The sequence below is a fragment of the Aptenodytes patagonicus genome, chromosome 2, assembly GCF_965638725.1.
Source record: "Aptenodytes patagonicus chromosome 2, bAptPat1.pri.cur, whole genome shotgun sequence".
NCBI lineage: Eukaryota > Metazoa > Chordata > Aves > Sphenisciformes > Spheniscidae > Aptenodytes > Aptenodytes patagonicus.
In genome coordinates, this window is record NC_134950.1 from 121300172 (window position 1) to 121322955 (window position 22784).

Here is a 22784-nt window from a genome sequence, read left to right on the forward strand (position 1 = left end):
ATAAGGATTATTTAAGTAGAGCTTCCTCTGTTTAAGACTTTGTTACCTGGCAAACAACTTAGTACTTGAAGCAAGCAGAAGCAGGATAGATTAAATAAAAGGGAAGAAGAAACATGATTAACAGAAAGACAGACAGGCAGAGGAAAGGGAGGTAAGGATAGCAAATCTTAAGGCAGTTAGGATTTCATAATTTAAAACTGGAAATTTATCTTAGAACAAATATTTTTATTTGTCTTCTGTGTAGAAGATAATACATGCAGTTTCGCTAGCACAATAAAGCTAGTAACATTCAGTTACTTAGGGCAGTTGCATGCTATAACACTGACCTTTAGAAACCCATGTTTATTATTGCATTGCATTTTATTACCAAAGTCACTTGCTTGCAGTATGTGGGGGAGCTGTAATAATCCCAGATATAACTGTGTGGTTATACCTGCCAAGCAATTTTTCTTTTAATCGCAGCTATTTGTGTGTAGCTCATCCATATCAGCCAGAAACTTCTAGTCGGCTCTGGAAGCCCTCCATTACCTCCCAGCTCATGCCTCTTTGTAGCACGAAGTAAATGCTGTATGCAGAGAACTTGAGATGTGTAAGCTGAGGACAGCACAGTGCCAAGAGACCAACTGCATGAGACCTGCTTGATTGGAGCAAAATCTATTCATCTTCATATTAAGGAACACACACAGAGTATCTCCCTGAAATAGATTATTGATTGTTTAACTGCAGTACTATGGTGTGGCAGTAGCTACAGATACTGTATTTTCCTTTTTTTCCTTTTAGATTTCTTTGAGATCCCTTGCCTATGCTAAAAAGAGTGATACAAGGCTGAATATTTTATTTCCCCATCTCATAAAAAGAGATGGATGGCACCATCTGTTTCTCATTACCAATAAGCAAAGGCTGTACAATGTTGGAATAGGAGGAGCTTAGAGCAATGGGCGGATGCTCCTCTGCTCTCTCAGTCCATTTCCCTCCCATATATCACCACCAATGAGAGCAAACAACCAGTTGGCATATTATACCCATTTAAACATTGACGGAGTGCAGGCATCCTGATGTGTTCTAAGTGCTGTATTAGTGGTCTTTATTCTACAGCTAAAAGATTGCATATATAAACAGAAGCTCATCCATAATTTATAGTATATAAAACAGCTAGGGATATAGGGAAAAGGAGGATATCATTAAATACACATTATGATGCACCTCAGGGGAAGCAGAAATTTACTGCTTAAGATAATTATAAGGTCCACAGTGTACTGACAGTTGTTCATTTTTTTCTTTTCTTTTTTTTCCTTTGATTTGTTTTAAAGAGAAGGTTCCACAAGCCTGAGGTCCAACACTGCTTTGGAAATCTCTGGAGGTTTTGCAGATGCTTTATACCTTTGTAGGCTTGTCCCAAACAAATATTTGAAGAAAACCTTTTTGAGGAGGAATCCTGTTTAGCAGCCATACAACACAGTTGGAGAGCTGCTTCAGATAAGGGAGGCATAGCACTGTAGGAAGTTGATGCCAACTGACATCATTTATTACCTGTCAATGACTCTGTATCAGAAACATCATATTTATATCTAATTAATAAATATGTCACGTCTTAGGGAAGATGGAGCTTTTAGCATTTATACATGAGCTGGAATCAGAAGGTTGCACAGAGTGTGTTGCTGGGACCTACTTTCAATGAGGCAGGCATGCATTTATCCAGAAGCCCGTCAGCTGGATCCTGAGGGATTATTTACTGTCTTGTTTCCTTCCAGAAGCGGCCAACTGCAGCACCATCTTCTCTACACAGACTGGGAAAGAACAGTACACTTTGAGATGGAAAAGCACTTGGTACTTTAGAAAATAATGGGGTTTTTTTATTCATATTTATTATGAGAAGTTCCAACTTTCTCTAAGTACTTTGCAGGTTACAAATCTTGCTGTCTTCTGCTGAGTTTGCAGGTGTAACATTGTAGTCTCACTGCAAAAGTGATCTGGACTTACCTGGCCGTATGAGACCATGCATTTCAGATCAAGACAGCCCTGTCCATAATAATCTGATTGATTTCCCTCCTTCCACTGCAGCGGAATGGTGGAAGGTGGCTAAATAATCAGTGCAAGGCTAAACATGACAGCATTGTCCTTTTGAAGTTATTTGTATAGTTTGAATTTGTTTGAGATGTATCTCTAGCAGAAGATTACTGATTCTTGGTTTCATAGTACTATTCATCCACTTAACAAACATCCAAGAAGACAGTTTTGGATGCTAGATATATGATCAAGCCCATGCAGGGCTAAATTCAGCTGAATTACACTTACTGCCAGCAAGCCAGGACGGGCTTTAAGGCATGAAAGGGAGTAGGGGACAGGACAGAGAAGGCTGGTCATTCTATAATGTCATTTCCAAAGAATGCAGATCATATGTTGTTCTTTCAGCTTTATTTTGTTTTAAAGATGCTATCCTCATACACTGCTGGGTATCACAAAGCTTTCAGGTCTAACTTAAAACCTGTGATGCTCAGAGCTAGTCTGCCTGACAAATCTTACTTTATTTTTAGATTAAATCAGGGTGTATATTGTCACAGTGAGAAGCAAATAAACACAGAACGCTTCAGGCTTCCTCTGTCAAGTGGGTGTTTGAGTAGGAGATGCAGTGATTTGCTCTGATGGGCGAGTGCACTGCTGAGTGCAACTTTGTGATGAGGGTCAGAATGGGACATGAAAGGTTGCATGGGGCACTCAGCAACCTAGAAATTAATGAAAATAGAGTAATGATGTTCAGTAAAGAGTATTCCCTTGGAAAAAAAAGTGAGTTTATGTGTGAGGCTGCAATTAGACTTGAGATGAAAATTACAGTTCACCTCCTTCCCCTACCCCTTTATACACATGCGCTCTCCCAGTGAGGTACACTAGTGGCAACTTAGAATCACGTTGCCCTACACCAGAACAGGGATCTGGCCTTTGCAGTTACTCAGCTTTCTCATCTGTAAATGATATAGTAATACTGTCATCACAGGATACTAACTGAGCTCTCAGTATCTTCAAATGAAAGATGTTACGTAACTGGGAAGCATCTCCCCTGTTTGGTTTTTCTTGGTTTTTTTAAAGAGATGTAATAGAATATTTCAAGTTGGGAGGAGGGAAAAAGAATGGGCCATGGGGGGACATGTGAGAAATAGTAACAGCTAAACAAACAAGGGTACCTGTAAAGGGGCTGCTTAGCTTACAGTTGCATTGGTACATCTGCCCTCTATTCCTGTCAAAGCACCAAACAATTGATTTACCACAAACTCTGTAGACTTATTCACATAAATCCATTGCATTGATTGAACTATGCTATCTTATGCTCCTAGCACTTTCCCAAATTGTTAGCCCCACAAGTACAATAAAAGGATGTTTATACTCATCTTCTGGAACCAATATTTAAATATCACTTATTACTAGCTTACAAATTCCTTGCAAATCCCTTGTATCCAAAGCAACAGCATTTTCACATGTGGGGCCTGCTTATTGTTTGGGGGGCGGGGGGAGAAAGTCCCTCAAACACTGTGGATTATACTTCTGTGCGGTGACGTGTAGAGCTACTTGCATGCTCAGCAGCAATGGGTTTATTGGGGAATAACCTTCTGCCCCTCTCCCTTGCAACCCATCTCCAGATCCTCAAAGTCAGCTAGTCCAAACTGAACCAAAATAAATGCACGCCCAAATGTGGCTTCACGTATTATTACACAGCTGTGCGATTCATACTGCTGATGGACCCATTCCTCATTAACTGAGCATTATCTTTGTACTACTTTTAAAGGAACAATGCTTTTAAGGGGCTCAGCTGCCTGAGAGGCTGGTAGAAGGATGGCGAACCCACCTGAAGTGCAGCTGGGCTATGTCTGTGTCACTAGTGAACAAGCCAGCTTGGGCAGACCCTGGAAGCTCTAAGGCTTTTGCAGGAGAGGGAGCGGTCATCTTTGCTTTCTCCCAGTCTGGTCTTCAAGGATTTGCCCTGATGGCTGGGATATCCTAACCAGGGTTTAGGTCAGGGCATGAAGAAGAGAGTTTTCTTTCAATTGAGTGTGAAAATCTCCCATTCATCTGCCCGTTCTTGCCCTTTTTCAGAAGCCATAGGGTTGTTAACAGATACTTTGCCACATACAAGATTAACTAAGGAACAGATGCTTGAAACACTTGGTATTTCACTCCCACTGCTAAATGTCTGGACTGCATTCATTTGAGCAGAGCAAAAATCACTTCCAGGGATAAATAGGCTGTGGCAGAGTGGCACCATTCGCAAGCTCATACTGTCTCCTTCCTGGTGTAGGAGTTTACTTACCAAAGGATGCATAAGCTGTTGATGCTTAGGGGTTGCTACTGTATTTGCTCAGGTGGGTGGGACCTGCTGGTTCTGTCTGTGCATTGATTGTATTCATAGAGCACAGATGAGAAGCAGGCGAGGGTTTTTGCTGCACCACTAGCAGGCATAGCTGTAGAATTTGCGGGTGAGGAGAGGGGACGGTTAAGGTTGCATCTAAGTCATCTGTGTTTGTGCTGTCAATTCTAGGCTGCTTCCCTGAATAAACAAGGCCCTCTTCAAAGCCCAAACTAACAGCTGCCCCACAGGTCAGAGCTTGCACAGCACAGGACTCTGCTGCCCAGATCCAGAGGTGCCCTCCTTGCCGTCAGCCCCGCTGTTGAGGTCCCAGTGCCTGCAAGGGCTCCTGCTGTGGTGACCCTGCAGCTGCCTTACCCTTGTAGCACCCGGGGTTCTCAGTCCCTCCTGAATCTGGGAGAAGCCTTGATCCACTCTAAATAACTGCAGAATAAATTACAGTTTTACTAGTTAAAACAGACCAAAGAAATAGGGTGAAATAGGAGGAAAACGAGGAGAAAAACCTGAGTGATCCAGAATATCCTTTGTAGAGTTCAGTCACTTGCTTTTGGCATCTATTTTGAATTACCACTTTGGCTTCTCTTTAGAAGAAAGAGGAATTACCCATACTCTCATCTTTTGAGGAAGAATGTAGAGCAAAATATTTATATTGTCTCTCTAAACAATATGCATACATATAAGAGTTATTCAAGGTAAAGAATCCATAGATTATCAACATTAGACTCAATATTCACAAGCATGTTTTATAAAAGGTTGTTCTTGCTTTTGATTACTTGTTTTGGTTTTATTTATTCAATGTTCAGAAGCATGAACTTGTTATAGACAGAAGATGGAATATTTATTAAGTAATAGGAGACATTGTATGTGATTACTTTTTATTCACTCCTTCCTTCTTTAATCTTCAGAAACCACATTGTCTTTTTCTTTTTTTTTTTTTTTTTGAAGGCCAGCAATGAAACAGGACTGTTGCAAAAATTATTCCTTTTAGTGCTAGCCCAGTACAAGATGAAGGCTGAGTTGTCTCCATCCAGACATTGTAACTATGCGGCAGAAATCCCTGAAGAGGGATAAAAAAAAGAGAATAATAATGTATCTGGAATTTCTTTTTGAAACAAACATCTCACAGCAGATGCCAGTAGGCAGGATTTGGTGGGGAACTCATCTAACTGAAGTGTTTGGAAATGCCTCTCAATACTGTAACTATATTTTGCAAGCTGTGCTGTACTGCACAGCAATCCAGTATGCAGCACATGCCTCCGACGAGTGTGTGCAGTGAACGTAGCAAATGACCTGTTGGGTTGCAATGCCATCTGCTGATGTACTAATTTATTGCAGAAACAACAGTTGCAGTACCTTAGTGTCTGACTGCAAACATACAGGGCAGCCTTGTAATTAATCACAAATAAATATGTCTAAAATAGCACCTGGCTGACAGGGTTTTTTTGCTGAGGAACCAGAACTTCTGGTTGGAAAAGGTGCCGGTAGCTTTAGCTGGGAGGGAAGGATCTTCTTGACCTCTCGTATCTTTATAAATCAGGACCAAAGCTCCTACATTCCTGCCTCTTTTTGAAAATCATATTTAGGCTGCTGTATGATTTGGATACTTTTGGAAAATAGACTGGATTGGTTCTTCTGCCCTGATGCCTTGTTGCTGTCCAAGTTTGTAGGCAATTGGTAAAGATTCAGGGCCATGACTCCTCCATTTAGTCAGTAAATATCCCTTGTTCAATGCAAACCAATCCAAGAGCCTATCGGGGTAGCTGGCCTTACCTCCAGGACTTCCCTGCATCCATGCACAGGGAAACTACATGGAGCACCAGCCCCCAGGTAGGCTTCTCCATCCTGTTCCTTTATGTTCAGTGTTTTGCTTCATATGCAGATGTCCACAGGGAAAAATGTCCCCTGTGGATCTCCAGATGGGTTGTTATCTCTGTGACAAAGGGAGGCACAAATGCAGCACTGTAATGTGTACTTCTGCTGCCTGACACAGGTTAAGTGTGGCACTGAAGTCAGCAGCACCGGCAGGCAGGTACCTAGGCTTGTAGCCCATGCTGAAGCCCATGCTATAGCTGCAGGGCTGTTGAGTTAGTGGTGCCAGCTGAGTTGAAGTTGATGCAAATGTGCCAACCAAGATTAGAGCTTTTGCTGTGTAACCTCCCACCAAATAGCTAACTCTCTAGTTTGCTCTTAATTGCAAAAGCAACAAAAGGAGGTCTTGAGTCATTTGCTTTTCAGAGAGAGTCATCAGTCAGGCCGGTAATTGATTGGAGATAAACTTGTGGACAAACATTTGCTTTTGTGCTCTGAAAAAAATGGCCATATTTATGCCATTGTAGACTGATTTGTTCTCATGCCAGGATATGCTTCTGTCCTATTCCTACACCAGACTTGGCTATTGACACTCCTTTTTTGTGTCGTTATCGGTGTTACCAGTGATTTGAACTGCTATCACATGAGACTGTGATTTGGATGCTATCACATGGGACTGTGTCTACTTTCTTTTTTGTGCTTCCTTGTTTTTCAGTGCTGTTTTCCATCAGGCCCTTCATGCTCGTCTTCTCCTTTTTAAATCCTTCAAGCTGTTGTGTATCTTCTAGTCCTTCTGAAAGATATATCTGCCCCATAGTGTAGACACACCTGAACTAGCTTTAAATTGCTCAGGCAGTGCTGGGTAGCAATGCTGCGGAAGCATGGGTCTGAGGGCAGGACTGCTGAGCTCCTTCAGCAGGTTTCGCAGCCTGTGCCGAGTTCTGCGTTGTCAGGGCTAAGCTGCTGGCGGGTCTCAGGTTAGTTGGGAGCCAAGTGCAGACACTGCCATCACTGCGATGCAGCCTTTACTGTGATGTCTATGAAACAGTGAGTAGGCAGGTGAGAAGCTGCCATTTAAACAAAACACCAGAAAAGTTGTCAAACCTACAGATTTTACATAATAAGAAAAAACATGTTACTTTCATTATCTAAGCCCAGGTTGTCATTAAACAGACTATTTAAGTTTTTCCTGATTTTTTCTTCTTCTTATTATTATTCAGTTCTTTAGGTAATAAGGGAAAATAGATACTAGTGATTAAACTGTAGGATATTGCTGCTTCTGGGTTCTTCAGCATCTCTTATCTCTCTGTGTTTGCCATATACATGGAAAAAGAATGTGCCCTGAGGGAATATTCTTGGTACTGCTAAAATAGTGGCAGCCAGTTGCCAACTTGCTGCTTTCAGTACGTAACAACTTTAACATAAGGATATCAGAGGATATGGCAGACATGAACTGGACCTAATTTATTGTAAGAATGGAAGTTCAGTAGTTCTTGCTTTACAACGAAGTGAAGTGAGCCATAGCACAGTTAAAACTTGTTATAGTTCAGGCTGCAAATTTGTGGCAGAATTGTTTATATTGTCCATATATCCTGGCAGGATGAAATCAAAGTTAATGAGCAAATTCCTATAGTGAAACAATTTATGTACCTGTGTATTGTGTTAAATTATTAACTCTTTTACAGGGTTAAGGAGTTAAGGAGGATTCAGATGATCTTGATCAGTTGAAGATCTAGTTTGAGGTTTGAAACAGCCTAAATATACACTTGAATATAGCTGGTTTGTGAAAGTGACTCATCTGAAAGATTCCCTATAATAAAATTATACAGTACTATAAGCTTATTTTTAGTAGTTCATGTCACTGAATTTGAAAGGAAACACTCCAATGCATCACGTTAGGACCTGTGTCTTTGCATGGACAGGACTAACCTAGTTATGCAGTCATTGCGGTTACAGAAAATATTTGATTCTAGGACAATAATTCTGGCTTTTCCTCCAGAGTTCAGAAGCCAAACTAAACCCTGGTGCTTGGTTGTGGTTTTTTTTACTGAATATGTTATGAAATCACACTGCTGAGCCAAGGATACAGGAAAATTTGCAGTTAATTAAATCTTCTGGCATGGTACACACGTCCCATACAGGAGCATTTCAGATGGGAGGAGGTGCAGCCAAAAAAGTGGTGTAAGTGTTGCTTTCAAGCCAGCAGGACTCCCAGCAATGCTTATGCTGTCCTGGGAATTGAAGGGACTTGAAAATAGCTGGAAGTCAAGTTATCCTTTTCCTCATCTGTACGAGTGCAGAGCGGAGCTCTGATGCAGGCAACGACTGGCCCTTTGAGATTAACAGTTTTAGTTCATTATTTGTAACTTGAACATCAGTAAAAATGTAAAGAGATTTGAGAGTGCCAACTTGGCCTGCGTAAAGAAGCTGGGCCACTTGAAAGCATACTTCTTAATGAAACCCTGGCGTATAAAGGCAGTCTTTTAATGACTCTGTTATGAAGGCCAAGACAGAGGTTTTGAGTGGTAGAAAGTTATGGGGAAAAAAGCTAATTGTCGTTTGAAAAAGTGATCTCTTTTGCCATTCAAGCTGCCTAAGCACATACTGTCATCAAAAGTGAAGTTATTAATTAAAAAAAAAAAAAAATTGTGCTGCAGCAAAATAGTGTCAGCCAGATGTTAAAACTTGACTTGAGCTGCTGTAGCCTTGTTTCTAAAATTACGTATGTGATTTGATATGTAAGAGTGAGTTCTCCTGAAATCAGCAGGACACTACCAGCTTTCACAGTTTTTTAAAATCTGGCCAAATTTAAATGTGACTTCTGTAACTGGACCCCAGTGCCTAAGTCAAAACTGATCTATTTATGTAGATCCAAAGGAAAGCGCCTTCCCCTCGGTAGTAGTGAGAGCTCATTAACAATCACAACAGTATTTTACCTCATTTTGACTTGAAATGTGACCCTCCTAGAAACAAATAAATGTGCAATTGTAGGCTATGTTGACTTCATTAGCAAGACTGCATAAAACTGCCCAGGATATTGTGTGATATGTATGTCCTAGCAAACAAAAGAATTCTGCATTCAAATCAGTTGAGTTGCACATCTATTTCTGGGGAACAGGCTGTTTGTTTGCTTTTTTTAAATTTTTAACTTCTGCAAATTGTTACACCAGATGGCCTGTTGAGCCAACAATAGATCATCATGTCTCACCACAATGGGATCTCTTTCTGGCTAGCTTGAGTCAAAGCAGTTAGATATCAGTCCTCACCAAGCACATTCCTAACAACTTCACCTTAATTATTTCTTTCCATCTGGTCTGTGGCAGTATAAACAATTTCCTGCCTCCTTGCATAGCATCAGAAATGCACATAAATAAGCAATCTAGTGCTGAAACAATTCTTTTGAATACATTAAATTCCATTTCTGGATGCTAGCAGATTCCACACTTCCACGGGTAACTGAATACTCATACTAATTACGGTAAAGAATTTGATAATTAAGTATTCCTATTTTTAAATTATGCTCTTTGATTTTTATTCCCACAGAGGTCTCAGTCTGCATTCTCCCTGGCTAGTGAAGATATGCCCAGTAAAGGACTAGACCCTGCATCATCTGTGACTGAGGCTCTTTGGAGGCAGCAAAAAGGACAATTCAGGAGACAGAAGGAACGCAAGCTCTCTGCATTACCCAGCTGGAAAAGTGTGGACCGGCTAAATGAAACAAGTAAATAATTCTAGTACGAATATGATTCTTTTTTTGGTTCTCACTCAGATTTGGAATAAATACGACTTAAAGCAAGGACCTTCTCCAGGAAATTTCTGTTGACCTCTGTGCTTGCAGGGGTCACATGTAAAAATGTCTATTTGGTGATGCTGAGTGTCATGATTTCATTGGGCTGTGTCATTGGTTATCTTACCTTTTTTTTCCCCCCCAAGAAAAGATTCAAAATTTGGGCCTTTGGGGAGTTCATTTTGGACTGTTAGGAAACATTAGGCATCTAATTTGGATACATTTCAGAGCTTCTAAGACATGAGAGCCCAAGGGCCCTGCTTTGTCACCTGGTTATCTGTCCTCCAGTTGAAGGAGTTCACAGCTGCCCATAGTCTCCCTTCTGTTGCACACGTTAACTGTTCATGAGGTTACATGGTGAACCAAACAGTGAAATCACATTTAGGATTCCCCCTTGCACCCTTCTTTTCAACTCCAATGAATTCACCAATGCAGTGTTCTGTGCAGCCCTACTAACTGCTGCTTCCACACAAGTTTGAGGAAGCTGTATGAGTAGGAACTTCACAGACCAACAGTTTCCCTAGATCTATGTCCTCTGTCTTTCCGTGCATTAGGTATGGATGTGAATATGGATGGTGAGTAACTTCCTAAGTCAGGCCCATTCCTGATCAACACCCTGGGATAGAATGCAATTCCCTGCTTGCTTCAAGATGACATAAGGACAGGCTGTCATTGAAGAAGATGGTTCCTGCTCTTGGGGGGGTCCCGTTTCCACTGCCTCTCTTGTTCTGGCTGTAGTATTCATGAGGCTACAAGAGTGTAGCACCAGGCAACTGCTGCACGGAAGAGTTGGTTAGTTTTCATCCCCACAGCTGCACAAGGGGAAGGGCTGAACTGCTTACTGCAGCAGCAGCCCCTGGCTCCAGGTGACAGGGAATAGCAAAGCTAACACATCTGCTGCTGTTGTCCTCCCATGACAGAGTCTGCTTGTTCCTGCTTCTTTTCTTGCAACAGCTGTAGAGCCCATCTGACCCCTGTAGCAAATTGGTTCATGAAGCTAAACAAGCAGAAAACTTCTCTTTTGTAGGGTGAATTTACTGGTACTGTAATTCCCACAGCTGGCTCACTAGGCACTGGCAAGCAGAAGCAGCCAACATACGTGTTTGGGTATAGTGGGGACCAGGGATGGGGGCTGCCCATCAATTCAATTCATTTATCTGTAATGCCAGTTGATAACCTGGGAGACTGAAAATTAAACAGTGTCAGCACCCCTCCTCCCCCCAAAAAGAAAGTGATAGTAAAGTAGTACTAAAATCTGACTTAACTAAGTATGCATTACTTTGTGAACTGCTCATTCAGTGCCCCCCCCCCCCCCGTCAGAAGTGTTGTTCTCCTGGGCATTTTAGTGGAAGGCCTATTTTCAGTAAAGCAGTTAATTGGGTGCTTAAATTTAAGAACGCACTTCAATCCCATTGAATTCAACTGTTGAGTAATTTAGTACTTAACAATTGCTTAACCATAGCAGAATGACAAATTGACCCAGTTCCTTTCAGGTGCTCTACTCAGAGGATTTGTTCTGCTTCTTTCATCTAAGAACCACATTTGTGATGAAATTGTGGTGCCTACTGAGCTTATAGTAAATACCTGATTGTGCTAATTTATGTAAATATGATCTCACCTATGCAGTAGTAAGCGTCTCTGTATTTAGAAGAAATGCAATTCTGTGAGTTATACAGCACTTTTTGACCATTTTTGTGGCTTTTTTTTTCTGTCAGAGTTGTAAAACATACTCTGAAAAAGTGTAAGAATAACAAGAGCAGCAGTGCTTGGGTCAGACAAAACGCTTATTTAGTCTAGGATACAACAGCAGCAGCAACAGTAACCATAAGCAAGAGCCTAGGAAAGATTAGGAGAAAGCAAGTATTTTTCATGCTGCCTCAGAATAGGCTCTGAACCTCCAGAACTTTCAGCATAATGACTACCTCAGCTAGAAGTTTTTCTGTATTTAGTAAACCTCAGTGGATTTCTCTTCCATGTCCATAGCCATCTCTGTTTTATCCCAGATTAATTTCTAGCATCCATAATACCCTTAGGCAAGAAGCTCCACAGGTGTTGTACCTATTGCCTCCCACTTCTTTCTTTTGTTTGTTTTGAACCTTGAATTCACTAGTTTCACTCGATGTCCTCTAGTAGTTAGGTCGGAAGAGATTCCCCCGTCTCTTTTAGCATGCATCCTCTCAGTCTTCTCTCCTCCAGACAGCAGAGCTGTCTTACTTAATCATTCCTTGAATGGAAGCCGTTTCAGAACCTGGTGCAATCTTTGTTGCTCTTCTTTGATCCTTTTTCCATCTTTCCTTTTCAAGATGGGGGACCAGAACTGCACACAGAATCAAAGACATTTGCAAAACACAGGATTTATACATGTCTGTGTACTGATGTTCCCTCAGCCTTTCCTAATAATTTGTTTAGAAAAAAGCTTTGGTCCAAGTACTCTCACATTTTAAATAGTCATCACCATATGACTTCAAGTGGTGGCTTCTGATTAAAAGTACAGCAGCATGGCTCACTACATGAGAGAATTCATGTAGCAGCAACACTTGCATTTGTTCATTAGTTTTGTTGAACCCTCCAATTTGTGGCCAGTTGATCGCAAACTGGCAAGTAAAATGAGCCTTTCACACTGTGGTCATGTAGCGATAATTGTTCTTGTTTTGTTTTCATAGGTCCACCTTCTGTTTTTCAAAGCACTGATGGAAACTGGGTAGCTTTGCAGAATGTCACTTTGCCTCGTCCTCGAATGCTCGCCAAACCAAAAAGTCAAGTATTTGAAGCTTTGGAAAATGAATCCAGCATTGTGTCTGCCTATGACGAGATGGGCTCAGACAGCGAGGATGACTATGACTGGAATGTGGCCTTGAACAAGCTGCGTCGGAGACCTCGGCAATTACCAGATGACTTCTATTATACCAATTCCCAGTATGGTACTGAATGGGTTTATGGCAATGATCAGTACCAGGCAGTGACCTCCCCTTCCTCTGGGTTATGCACCAATACTGAGACACTGTTCTCCGATTCTGAAACATCTTCAGTAAACTCTTCCCAGGAAGCTAAAGGACCTAGCAAGCTTCTCTGGTTACAAAGCAGAACTGAAAGTGATATGCCCAGAATGGAAAAAAAACATTTCCATGGAGAACTGGATGTAAATTTCAATCCACAGGCAACCAGCTTGGAGTATTTGGACAGCAGTGAGACTGAGGAAGTCCATTATGATTTAGAAAAGAGATCAAGAAGGTGGAGGAAGAACAAAGCGATTTCTGAAGAATTATGTGAAGGAAAAAATGGCACAAAAACCAACAAGATGAATTTAAGTCAGGTAATTGTGTTTGAGCTTACCGAATGCCATCTCAAAAAGAGCTGGGCAAAACTAATTAAGCTATACTGGCAATAACATGTGAATCGTGAGTGGGAGGTGGAGTGTTCTTGCAAGCTTTATCCTCATGCCTCATAACTGAGAAGCAGCAAAGGTAAAGTGTTACATATACCATGAACAGGCTTTGCCTCTTTCTCAAATATGCCACTTCATCTGATCAATGACATTGTTAATGCTGTAAAATACAGTGCTCTTAAAAAAAAAAAAAAAAAAAAAGTCAGGATTTGCCAACAGCTAACAAATGTTGACTAATCACTTGTTCTGTTGCATTGTTGGTTTGTTTTTTAAACTCCTTTATTCTTGGAATAAGAAATAACTCATATGCCTGGGAATCTTCTGTGTGCTATTTGCAAATGTCCTGATAAGGGATAAAGCTAATGAGCAGCAGAAATTCAGAAAGGGCTTTTTTTGAAATATGGTCCAAGAGATGTCTGCTTTTAATTAGTCACTTGATTTATGAGTTTTGGTGTGTTAGGGTAAGTATTTAGAAACTACTTCCATTTAAATAATTTGTCTTTTGATTAAAAAAAAGAAAACCAAAACAAACAGAATGTAACAGCTCAAACTTGGAATAACTGATCATACAACTTGAAGACAGCAAAGCACTCCACAAACGTTTCTTTTAAACGATTGTGGGATAACCAGAAAGCAAAGTAGTCTGTTTGGAGTTTGTCCAGGCCTGGGACTGATGATATGTAAGGGATCCAGTTGTCCCCCAAAACTTTTTTAGCAGTACAAGCACACTTCTAAGTAATTACCCAGCTGGATGAGGAGAATACTGACCCCTTGTCCAGTTCTGTTTCCCATGTCCTACCTGTCTCAAATCCTGTAGCTGCATCATTGCTGCGGTAGAGTAATGCTAAGCCTGAAGCAAGGAGCTAAGTGCTGTCTTCTCCCTATGCCTCTGACTACCAGCAACCTGATCCAGTCTTTAAAGCCATCTGAGCAATTTTAGGATGCCTGGAATTGTTTTTCTTTGCTTATGCTACTAGCCTATATTTCCCATAGAAAGACATCAGTACAGCTGATCATAAGTCAAGATTAGGATTCTAGGATTTCAGCAGATTTTTAATGCTGGGTAAATTATTGTTAATTCTGTATCTGTTCCACGTGCTTTTAGGACACAGATGTGGGTGTTTCATACTGATTCATTTATACTTGTGTCCTCATACATTTATAATCTACAGTTGTTGAAGCGGAGTTTTGTATGATAATGTGCTCTAACAACACATCAGTGGCCATTAATGACTACTTAGAACATCAGGCAGAATTACAGGACTTTCCAGGGACTGCACTGCACAAAGACCGTATTTTGTACACAGACTTCTGCATTTCCCTTGTGGCTTTGCATATTTGTGCACGTTCTATGTGTGTCTGTGTTCATATTGTGGCTTTCTAGTTAGTACTGCTCTGTGGAGTATAGAAGATCAGAGCTTAGAGGGAAGGTCCTGGAGACATTATAGAATCATAGAATCGTTTAGGTTGGAAAAGACCTTTAAGATCATCAAGTCCAACCATTAACCTAACACTGCCAAGTCCACCACTAAACCATGTCCCTAAGTGCCACGTCTACATGTCTTTTAAATGCCTCCAGGGATGGTGACTCAGCCACTTCCTCGAGCAGCCTGTTCTTATGCTTGATAACCCTTTCAGTGAAGAAATTTTTCCTAATACCCAATCTAAAGCCCCCCCACGTTCGTCCAGTGGAGGTCAGAAAGGCAGGGTGCTTCCAGACATACGTGACGGCATCTTTCAGCAGCTTAGTGTGTGCTTCAAAGTGCAAGCTGGTGCGGAAAATGATTGTTTTTTCCAACTCTCTTGCAAGTTGCTTTGTCTCTTAAGTGCTGCTTATACCTCTCTGTTGTGCTCTAAGTGCAAGGTTTGGGATTCTGACCCGTGCTCCCCTTCATTTTACCCTTTAGGCTAAAAGAGACTGTTCCTGCTCCCTTGCTCCCTCAGCCACAGTGGGGCAGGCAGAGGCACACTGCCTCCAGATCATGCTACTGTTTTCAGAGCAATGAAATTCTCACTAGGGAGTTTATGTATGGGTGGGTTTGCATACATTTAGTTTGTGTGTGGACATACACCCCCCCCTGGTGGCTGATTTGACAGCTGGTGCCCACATTTGGAGAACTGTTACTCCAGCCTCTGGTACACAAGTACTGCTGGGAGCAGGAATGGACTGGCTACTACAATTTATAGCAAGGATGTTGCACGGTTGAACAATTCTGGGAAGCAATTAAAATTATCATGAGCATAAGGAATATGATTTGAGGTATGAAAATAAATTAACCAGACATCATTTATATTGCTTAGAAAAATGAGATTAAAGGGATGTCAGTGTTTCATACAATCACCAAAGTGATGTATTGGTCTTGGTAAAGTGGTTGAGGCTGCAGCAGAGAGTGTCCTACGTGTAAATAGTTTGTACAAAATGATAGTGTAGGTGCACGGAGAACTGCGGACAGCGTAAACTTAAGGAAGCTTCATTGTGGGGTCTTAAATCAGTCATAGATTTTCACGTGCTGAGGTTATGCAGAATTTACAGAAACCATACAAAATGCTCTTCTAAACCATGTTGCATCTAGACATTAGACACACCGAACAACTGACCATATGTAAATTGCAGTGAAGAAACATACTTTTTCCTGATCTTATTGCATTGTAATAATAACCTTATGTTAATGCATTGTAATAATAACATGATAATTTGTTAACCATTATGTTTTGATCAGCAATGTAGAACAGGATTTCAGTTTAGCAATCTAAAAGTTGATTTTTTTTTTTTTTAATTTTCAATTAGTGCAGGTCGTTTCCTTGCTTGCTGCTCTCGGAGACTCACAGTGAAATGAAAACAGGCCCTTTCCTCTCTCCCTGCTCCAAGTCTAGAGAATTGTAAGCAGTAACATTCTGGAACAATTGCAGTCATTTCATAACTCACAACTGAATTTCTATTAAAAATTAGGTATTTTTTAATCAAGATCCAGTACCTAGATTAAGATAATGCTGTGGCAGTTTTTTAAAACTGATTTTAGACTTAACACTGGAATGCTGACTTTGTGACTGAGAAAGAATTCATTGTGTGAAGCCTGGAATGACTTAAAAAGGGAAACCTGAAAACAGGTATCAAGATGTACTGTATTTGGGGAGAATTTTTGCCACTTTATGATCGGTAAAAGAACAACCTGCTGCACTGAGTTTCCTGTAGAAATGCTGTAAACATGGTCATGAAGCAAGTACAGAGGGACATAAAACCTGTCCTGATAAAACTGATCACTGTAATAAATTTCTGATAACCCGATTGCTTATGTAACACAGAAGAGTTATATTCCTGGGGAGCCTGAATTGGGAAGTGCAGCCTTGCTTGTAATGATAATTACTTTTCAATTTGTAACTTTTTACAAGAAATTGCCACTCAAACCACCAATCTCTGTCTGCTTTCATTATTATTAATAATATTTGTAATTGAAATTATTATTAGTTATAATATTGATATATTGGCTTTCATTATCTTTTGAGAAGAGGAGATGTTTCTTAGCGTAGCTGCAATTCTTATATTTCTGATGGAAAGTGGAGTGGCTTAATTGGTTCAAGTGAAGGAATTGCCCTCATTATGAGTTTGCTTCTTTGATCAGGAGACCCCACCTGTTAATTACAGCTCTCCTGCCCTGCAGCCAGGTATGGGGTGAGCGCTGTTCGACTGCTGGTCCCCACGGCATGGCATTTGGGATGTGTTTATTGAAAATAGCTGCGCTGAAATTACATGGGCTCTTGCTGAGAAACTGTCACAATTTGTGTCTTCTCCTAAAAACTGTAGTTTCTGATTTTTGGTTTCCTATATGAATGGAGCTTTCTCTCAAGAGTTTATAGTATAACGTGGATTTGGTTCTGGAGCCTCCCAGCCAGTACTTTGCTTGCTTGCTTTATTTTGGGACTTTTTTTTGTTCACTAGGATTACATTGAGTTACCAGCCATTTGCGTGCAAGGATTTGGGCAGTGTGTATGAGGAAAGGTGTATCTCCTAATTCACTGTCTGCTAAAGGACTTTTGCTTGCACTAGAAACACTTGATTTTCTTTTAGTGAGACTGGGTTTGTGGCTGTGTTAGTCTGCCAGGCCCTCACTGAAGCTCTGTTTTCAGATAAAGCGGTGGCCCTTTATTCTTGTTTGCAGATGCTAGTATTATATGCTGCTGATAGATGCAAATGGGAATTTACACAATGATTTATATGAACACAGATGTCATTAAACTTACCAGATAGAGCCAAAGTGCGAACAGCAAAGAATAATGAAGTTTAAGATATCATCTATTAAATAAATATAGTATCTTTCAATGCATTTATTATTTTTTATTGTTGTCATGGCTTCTAATGCATTTTTTAATCTGTTAATCCATGAAAGAGGTATTATCTCCTCGCAAATAGTTCACTGCCACCATCTGAAAAGCTCAATACACAAACTAAGCAGCCTACCGGTAACAGACGCCACAAAGTGTAGCGTTATAGGATATCATTATCTCTGCGTGTAAGCAGAAACTAACAACTTTTGCAAATGTAAATACTCCACCTGCTCATTGTAAGGAGGTTGGAAAGCAGAAAGGTAGATAATAGACATACCTGAATCCATCTGTAATAAAATCAAGGCGAGTCCTCCCCCAAGAAAGGATGTGTATTCATAACACAAATTTAGCTAACGTGGAATAAAACCCTAGGGATGCCAAGGCAGCTCATGGCTTTCACCTGTGCTGGCAAACGTAGCAAAAAGTTCTTTAGGTTTCCCAGCTAATGAGTTAGGGAAATTATTTTATACCTGTTAAAGCATAAGCTAGAATTGGGAACGTTTCAGTAATAGTGTGACGTGTGGCTAAGGTAACATAGCAGCTTGCTGCTGCCAAAAGAGGAATACCTCCTTCCTGTCTGCCTTCCTGCCTTCCCTCCACCTTCCTCCAGCATGGTCCAATATCTCTCCCTTGTCAGCTCTAGCACACATTTGGACCCCTTTGCCAAGCCTGCACAACTCGTTACAACCGAGTAAATAACAGGAAGGTGCAGGATGACTCTCTTTCAGCAGCACTAGGGTGTTACATTAGCTCACCTTGTTTCATAAAACTGCATCCCCAATTTTTTATCCTGCTGAAGCTGGGCAACCTAGCAATATTGTCCTACCAGGCCTTCCTCCAAAATATATGGGAAGTCAGCTGGAGGGCTCTACAAGATTTCACTGGGCTTTGGATAGAGGCAGTAGAGATCAACCTAAAAGGTGCTGCCACATGTGATCCTAGGAACACTGGTATTTTTTTCAGGATCAAGAGGAGTTGTGATTCTGCTGTTGTCACTATGGATTCTTTAAATTAACTGGTGGTGCTTTCCACAAGGGTATGTGTGTATTGCTACTCTGATATAGCTGCTAAGCAGTTAGAGCTAAGCAGTTCTATGTAAGAAGCCCCAGAGGATTCATGCATGTCTTGCTGTACGATGAAGTTTGTTGGTACATCATGGTACAGCAATGAGGTGGAAACATGGGAAAACCTGCCCCTCTGGACTGCCAGCCTCCCTCACTGCTCCACTAGATTTTATACACATATTTGTCAGCTTATTTAAACAAGAATAGCAAACTTTTCTCTTTACAACCTTGATCTGCTCAAATGTCTGCCTAGAACGGGATTTTCTTCTTTTCCTTGCAGACTCGACCCCAAGGTAAACCATACTCTTCCTGCCTAGACACTGCTAGAGGAAGCCCACACCCCTGGTGCAGAGCTGTCAGAGCTCACTAGCAAGTCTTGTAATCCTAAACCACACGTTTTGGTAGACAAGAGTAGGTTTTTGGAGGGATCTATTAAACAAATGGAGGTAACTCAAGTAAAGAGGGATTCTAGTAATTAGCTTAGACTAGATACCTAACTGTAAATAGCTCAAGTTTAATGAGATGTATCTCCACTAAACTGTATTCTCCTAAAATACAAGTGCACAGTTTAGCCGTGCTTTCTATCCTGTAAATCCCATAAATTATGATTGTTTCTCTCCTGGGTATGAATTGACGAACTGATAGATTCAGCAACAACTTTCAGGGGTTTTTTTTATAGTAGTTTAGCAATATGTGAGTATTTTTCATTAGCAGATTGTTGGACGGGGGTTGTAATGAGCTGTTGAATGACATGCAGGTTATGTCTGAAAAAATTCTCTTGTTACAATTTGAGGAAGAACCATTATGATAAATACAGGTTTTTAATTAAAAAGGTGAAATGACACCAGTCTTCTAAATGTATATAAAAGCATATCATAGCATATTATAAAACTAAAGTGGAAACACACTGATTTGAAATCTTGTTTTCAATCTTATTCAGAACAGGTTGGAAGTTCATTTGGCAGAAAAGGCTTTTTATTATACAAAAGCTGATTGTTTTGGAAAAGAATAAATTTCAGCATAAGCCTGTGGTTCCCCTTCTATTGTAGTTAGTCGTGTACTTTCAAATCCTGATTTTCTAAAAGGGCCTTCTACATCCTGAAGGTGAGCTATAAAGCAATAATTTAGTTTTGTAATTGATTCACAGGTAACTACAGACAAAAATTGTCCAGAAAGCTGTCAAAGTGCTAGACACTACAGTACGGTTTACTGTATGAGAGATGAGGACTGACATTACAAACACGATGTGTCAATCCATTAAGAGCAGTTTGGCGGGTAGGGTTTGTGAGGGAGTTGTCAGAGGTAACGTTTCCCGTGAGAACTGGAGGTAATTGATCCATCCATAAATACTGCTTCTGCGGCTGCAGAGAGAGTAGCTGTGCAAAGCAAATCTCCTGTTTATGTATTTCCAAATGAATGGTAGAGAGAACACCGCTTTTAGTTTCTCCAGCAGTGTCTGGTCCTGTCACGGTAGGAGAGCGTAAGGCAAATAGGAATAATTTCCTATCTGAGAATTGCTCCAAATCATCCTTTTAGACCCCACTGCAATGTGCCTACTGCTTCTGGGTCCCAGGCTGAATTCTTTATAGCTTCCTTCCGGGTGGTTTTGTCACGATTATGCTCCATTTCAAAGAATTCATCACTTTTAAAACCACCTAATTCCACCTTACTTTATGCACTTGACTGAAGCACTAAACAAAGTCTCTAATTATTCTAAGGTCTCTCTTAGCAGTCCGCAGGGAGAGAAGAGCATTTCCAGAAGGAAGTTGATGCTATAGGTGGAGCAGGTTGCTCTGGGAGATGGACTGTAGTGGAAATCAGGGGAAATTGGGTCCTAATCAGACAGCACAGATCCAGAAAATAAGTTGGTATGTATCTGGACATTAGTTTTTGGCATAACCATCAGATATTTTCAGATTTCCTGCAAGGGCTGACCAAAAAAAAAAAAAACCAAAACCCTTTCCACATTATTAAATGTTGGGCAGGCACCCTGCTAAACAGACTTGCAAGAGGATTTTGCTTTTCTTCTGTTCAGCCTCCAAAGTAGGAGGTCATGGTCAAGCCTGTAACACCTGCTGTACTTAACTGAGCCTCTGAGTAGTTCCCACCTTTAAGGATCCAAGAGTTAGAAAAGAAGGTGCTCCTGAAGATTGAACTTGTTCCAAGGAGGTTGGCATTTGGAAAATAATCGTCGCTGTAGAGGATCCGTCTATGTAAATAATCACTGGGAAAGCTGAAAGTCTTAAGCACCATCATGTAATAAAAGTGAGATTTTTCAAAACTTGTTTCCAGTAGTCTTTAAGAAAAACAGATAATGCTCAAGACCAGCAGTCAGGGAACTCGAGTGCAGCTTTCAGCTGAAAGCTGGACACAACTGCCAGGTCACAAGTTATTTCATTCCCACACCACTTTCGTTATCTGCACCATGCCTGAGAGTGATGGCAGTGCAGTTCTGGGAATGGGAAATGCCATTTAGGCTTTTACTTCATTAGTTGCATACAGATGATTTTGATAGTTCCTTTTTACATGATATAAAAGTAAGCAGGAATGATAAATGTAATCCAACAGGTGTGAGTTTACTGGCATTCCTCTCTAAAGACATGGTATTTTTTTATTAGCACACCTAGTGTGCTTTCTTTCTAGCTTCCCTGCAGAGTGATCATACCTATACATTTCTAGGAAGCTTCTGTTTTCCTTTCTGTACCTATACAGTAATTATACTGTTCTTCTAATTTCTTTGTAGGATTTCGATGATTTATCAGAAACAGATATAAGCAGTGAGGATCAGCATCATAACATCAAACCTGACCTTATGGAAGAGGAGCTTGAATCCAGGTCATTTCAGCTTGCTGCTAAAATGAGTGACAAGGAAGCATCTTCTGGTGAAGAACAAGAGTCAGAACCTAGAACAGACCCTGAAAACCAAAAGGAGAGTTTGTCCTCAGAGGAAAATAGCGGAAATATTCAGGAAGAGTTAAAGAAGGTAAGCAGTCATTGTAGAGCAGTAGGGCTAATATTGTAAAAATTAGAATCCAGAAAGAGAAACTTTTGGTTAGAAAATTAAACATTGTTGCTTAAAAATTCTGAGGTCCTTTACACTGGGTCTGAGCCTGCAACCCTTGTGCAGGTAAAACTTCAATTAAGGTGTGTGTTCCTTCCTGTGAGCCTACAACATCAATTCAGTGCAGTGAACGTAGCTTGTGTAATAAACCTGTGACTGATATTAATGGAATTATGTCAGTTTATACTGACTGAGAATCGGCTTATATGTTTTTATTTAAAAACATATCCAGTTCTCCTTTTTTCCTCCTTGCTAACCAGCTGGTTTAAGTGGTTTTTTCAGTCCTTTTATTTGCTCCCGTGTTTCTAGTATCATGTAGTTCATTCTGGTGTCATAGATTCTTCTTTTGCCTCTCTATTGGAATATTTTGTGCTGCTTTAAAGCTTTCCAACCCTGGTACTCTGTCAGCTAATAGGCCTCTGTGAGTAGTAACATATTCTAGTGAAACTGAAATCTAGTGTCAGTTCTGATAATGTATGAGGTCTTCCGTTTGTGCCATTTCACCCTTACAATGAGATGTCTGATTTCAGTGTCACTCCACAGGACTTACCACCTGCCCTCTTCCCTGTCTACCTCTGAATTTCTCTTCAGATCATGTGGTGTGCTTGAATTTTGGTGCTGTAGAAGCCCAGTACTGCCCCTTGCCAGTCAAGCACTCTTATCCCTTTAGATCCACTTAGGCTCATTCTTGTTTGCTGTCTGCCTTGACTCACCTCTTGGGGTCTTGTCTGCACAGCAGCTCAGCTTTGACAGGGGGTGTGGACAACTCTCTAAAGGAAATCTATTCTTCATTATTTGAAAGGTGTTTTGTTCAAATGCTATCAAGAACTAACACACCAGGAGGTGGAAGCAGGTTCAAGTGACCCAGGTGGACAATCGGACGCAGTCCAAGTGTGCAGGAATGCTGTCAGGAAAGCCAATGCCCACCTGGAGTTGAATCTGGCGAGGGACATGAAGGGAAATAAGAAAGGCTTCTACAGATATATCAGCAGCAAAAG

General features: G+C 40.8%; 1 protein-coding gene across 4 annotated transcripts in view; it reads left to right on the forward strand.

The window, feature by feature from the left end:
• The window catches only part of MYRIP (myosin VIIA and Rab interacting protein), a 238781-nt gene that overhangs the window by 191783 nt on the left and 24214 nt on the right, over window positions 1-22784 (forward strand). For all 4 annotated transcript variants that reach the window (XM_076330998.1, XM_076330995.1, XM_076330996.1 and 1 more), the window contains 3 exons: window positions 9710-9887; window positions 12617-13266; window positions 21469-21708. In XM_076330998.1, the coding sequence (XP_076187113.1) occupies window positions 9710-9887; window positions 12617-13266; window positions 21469-21708 (1068 nt within the window). The remainder of the gene's footprint in view (window positions 1-9709; window positions 9888-12616; window positions 13267-21468; window positions 21709-22784) is intronic.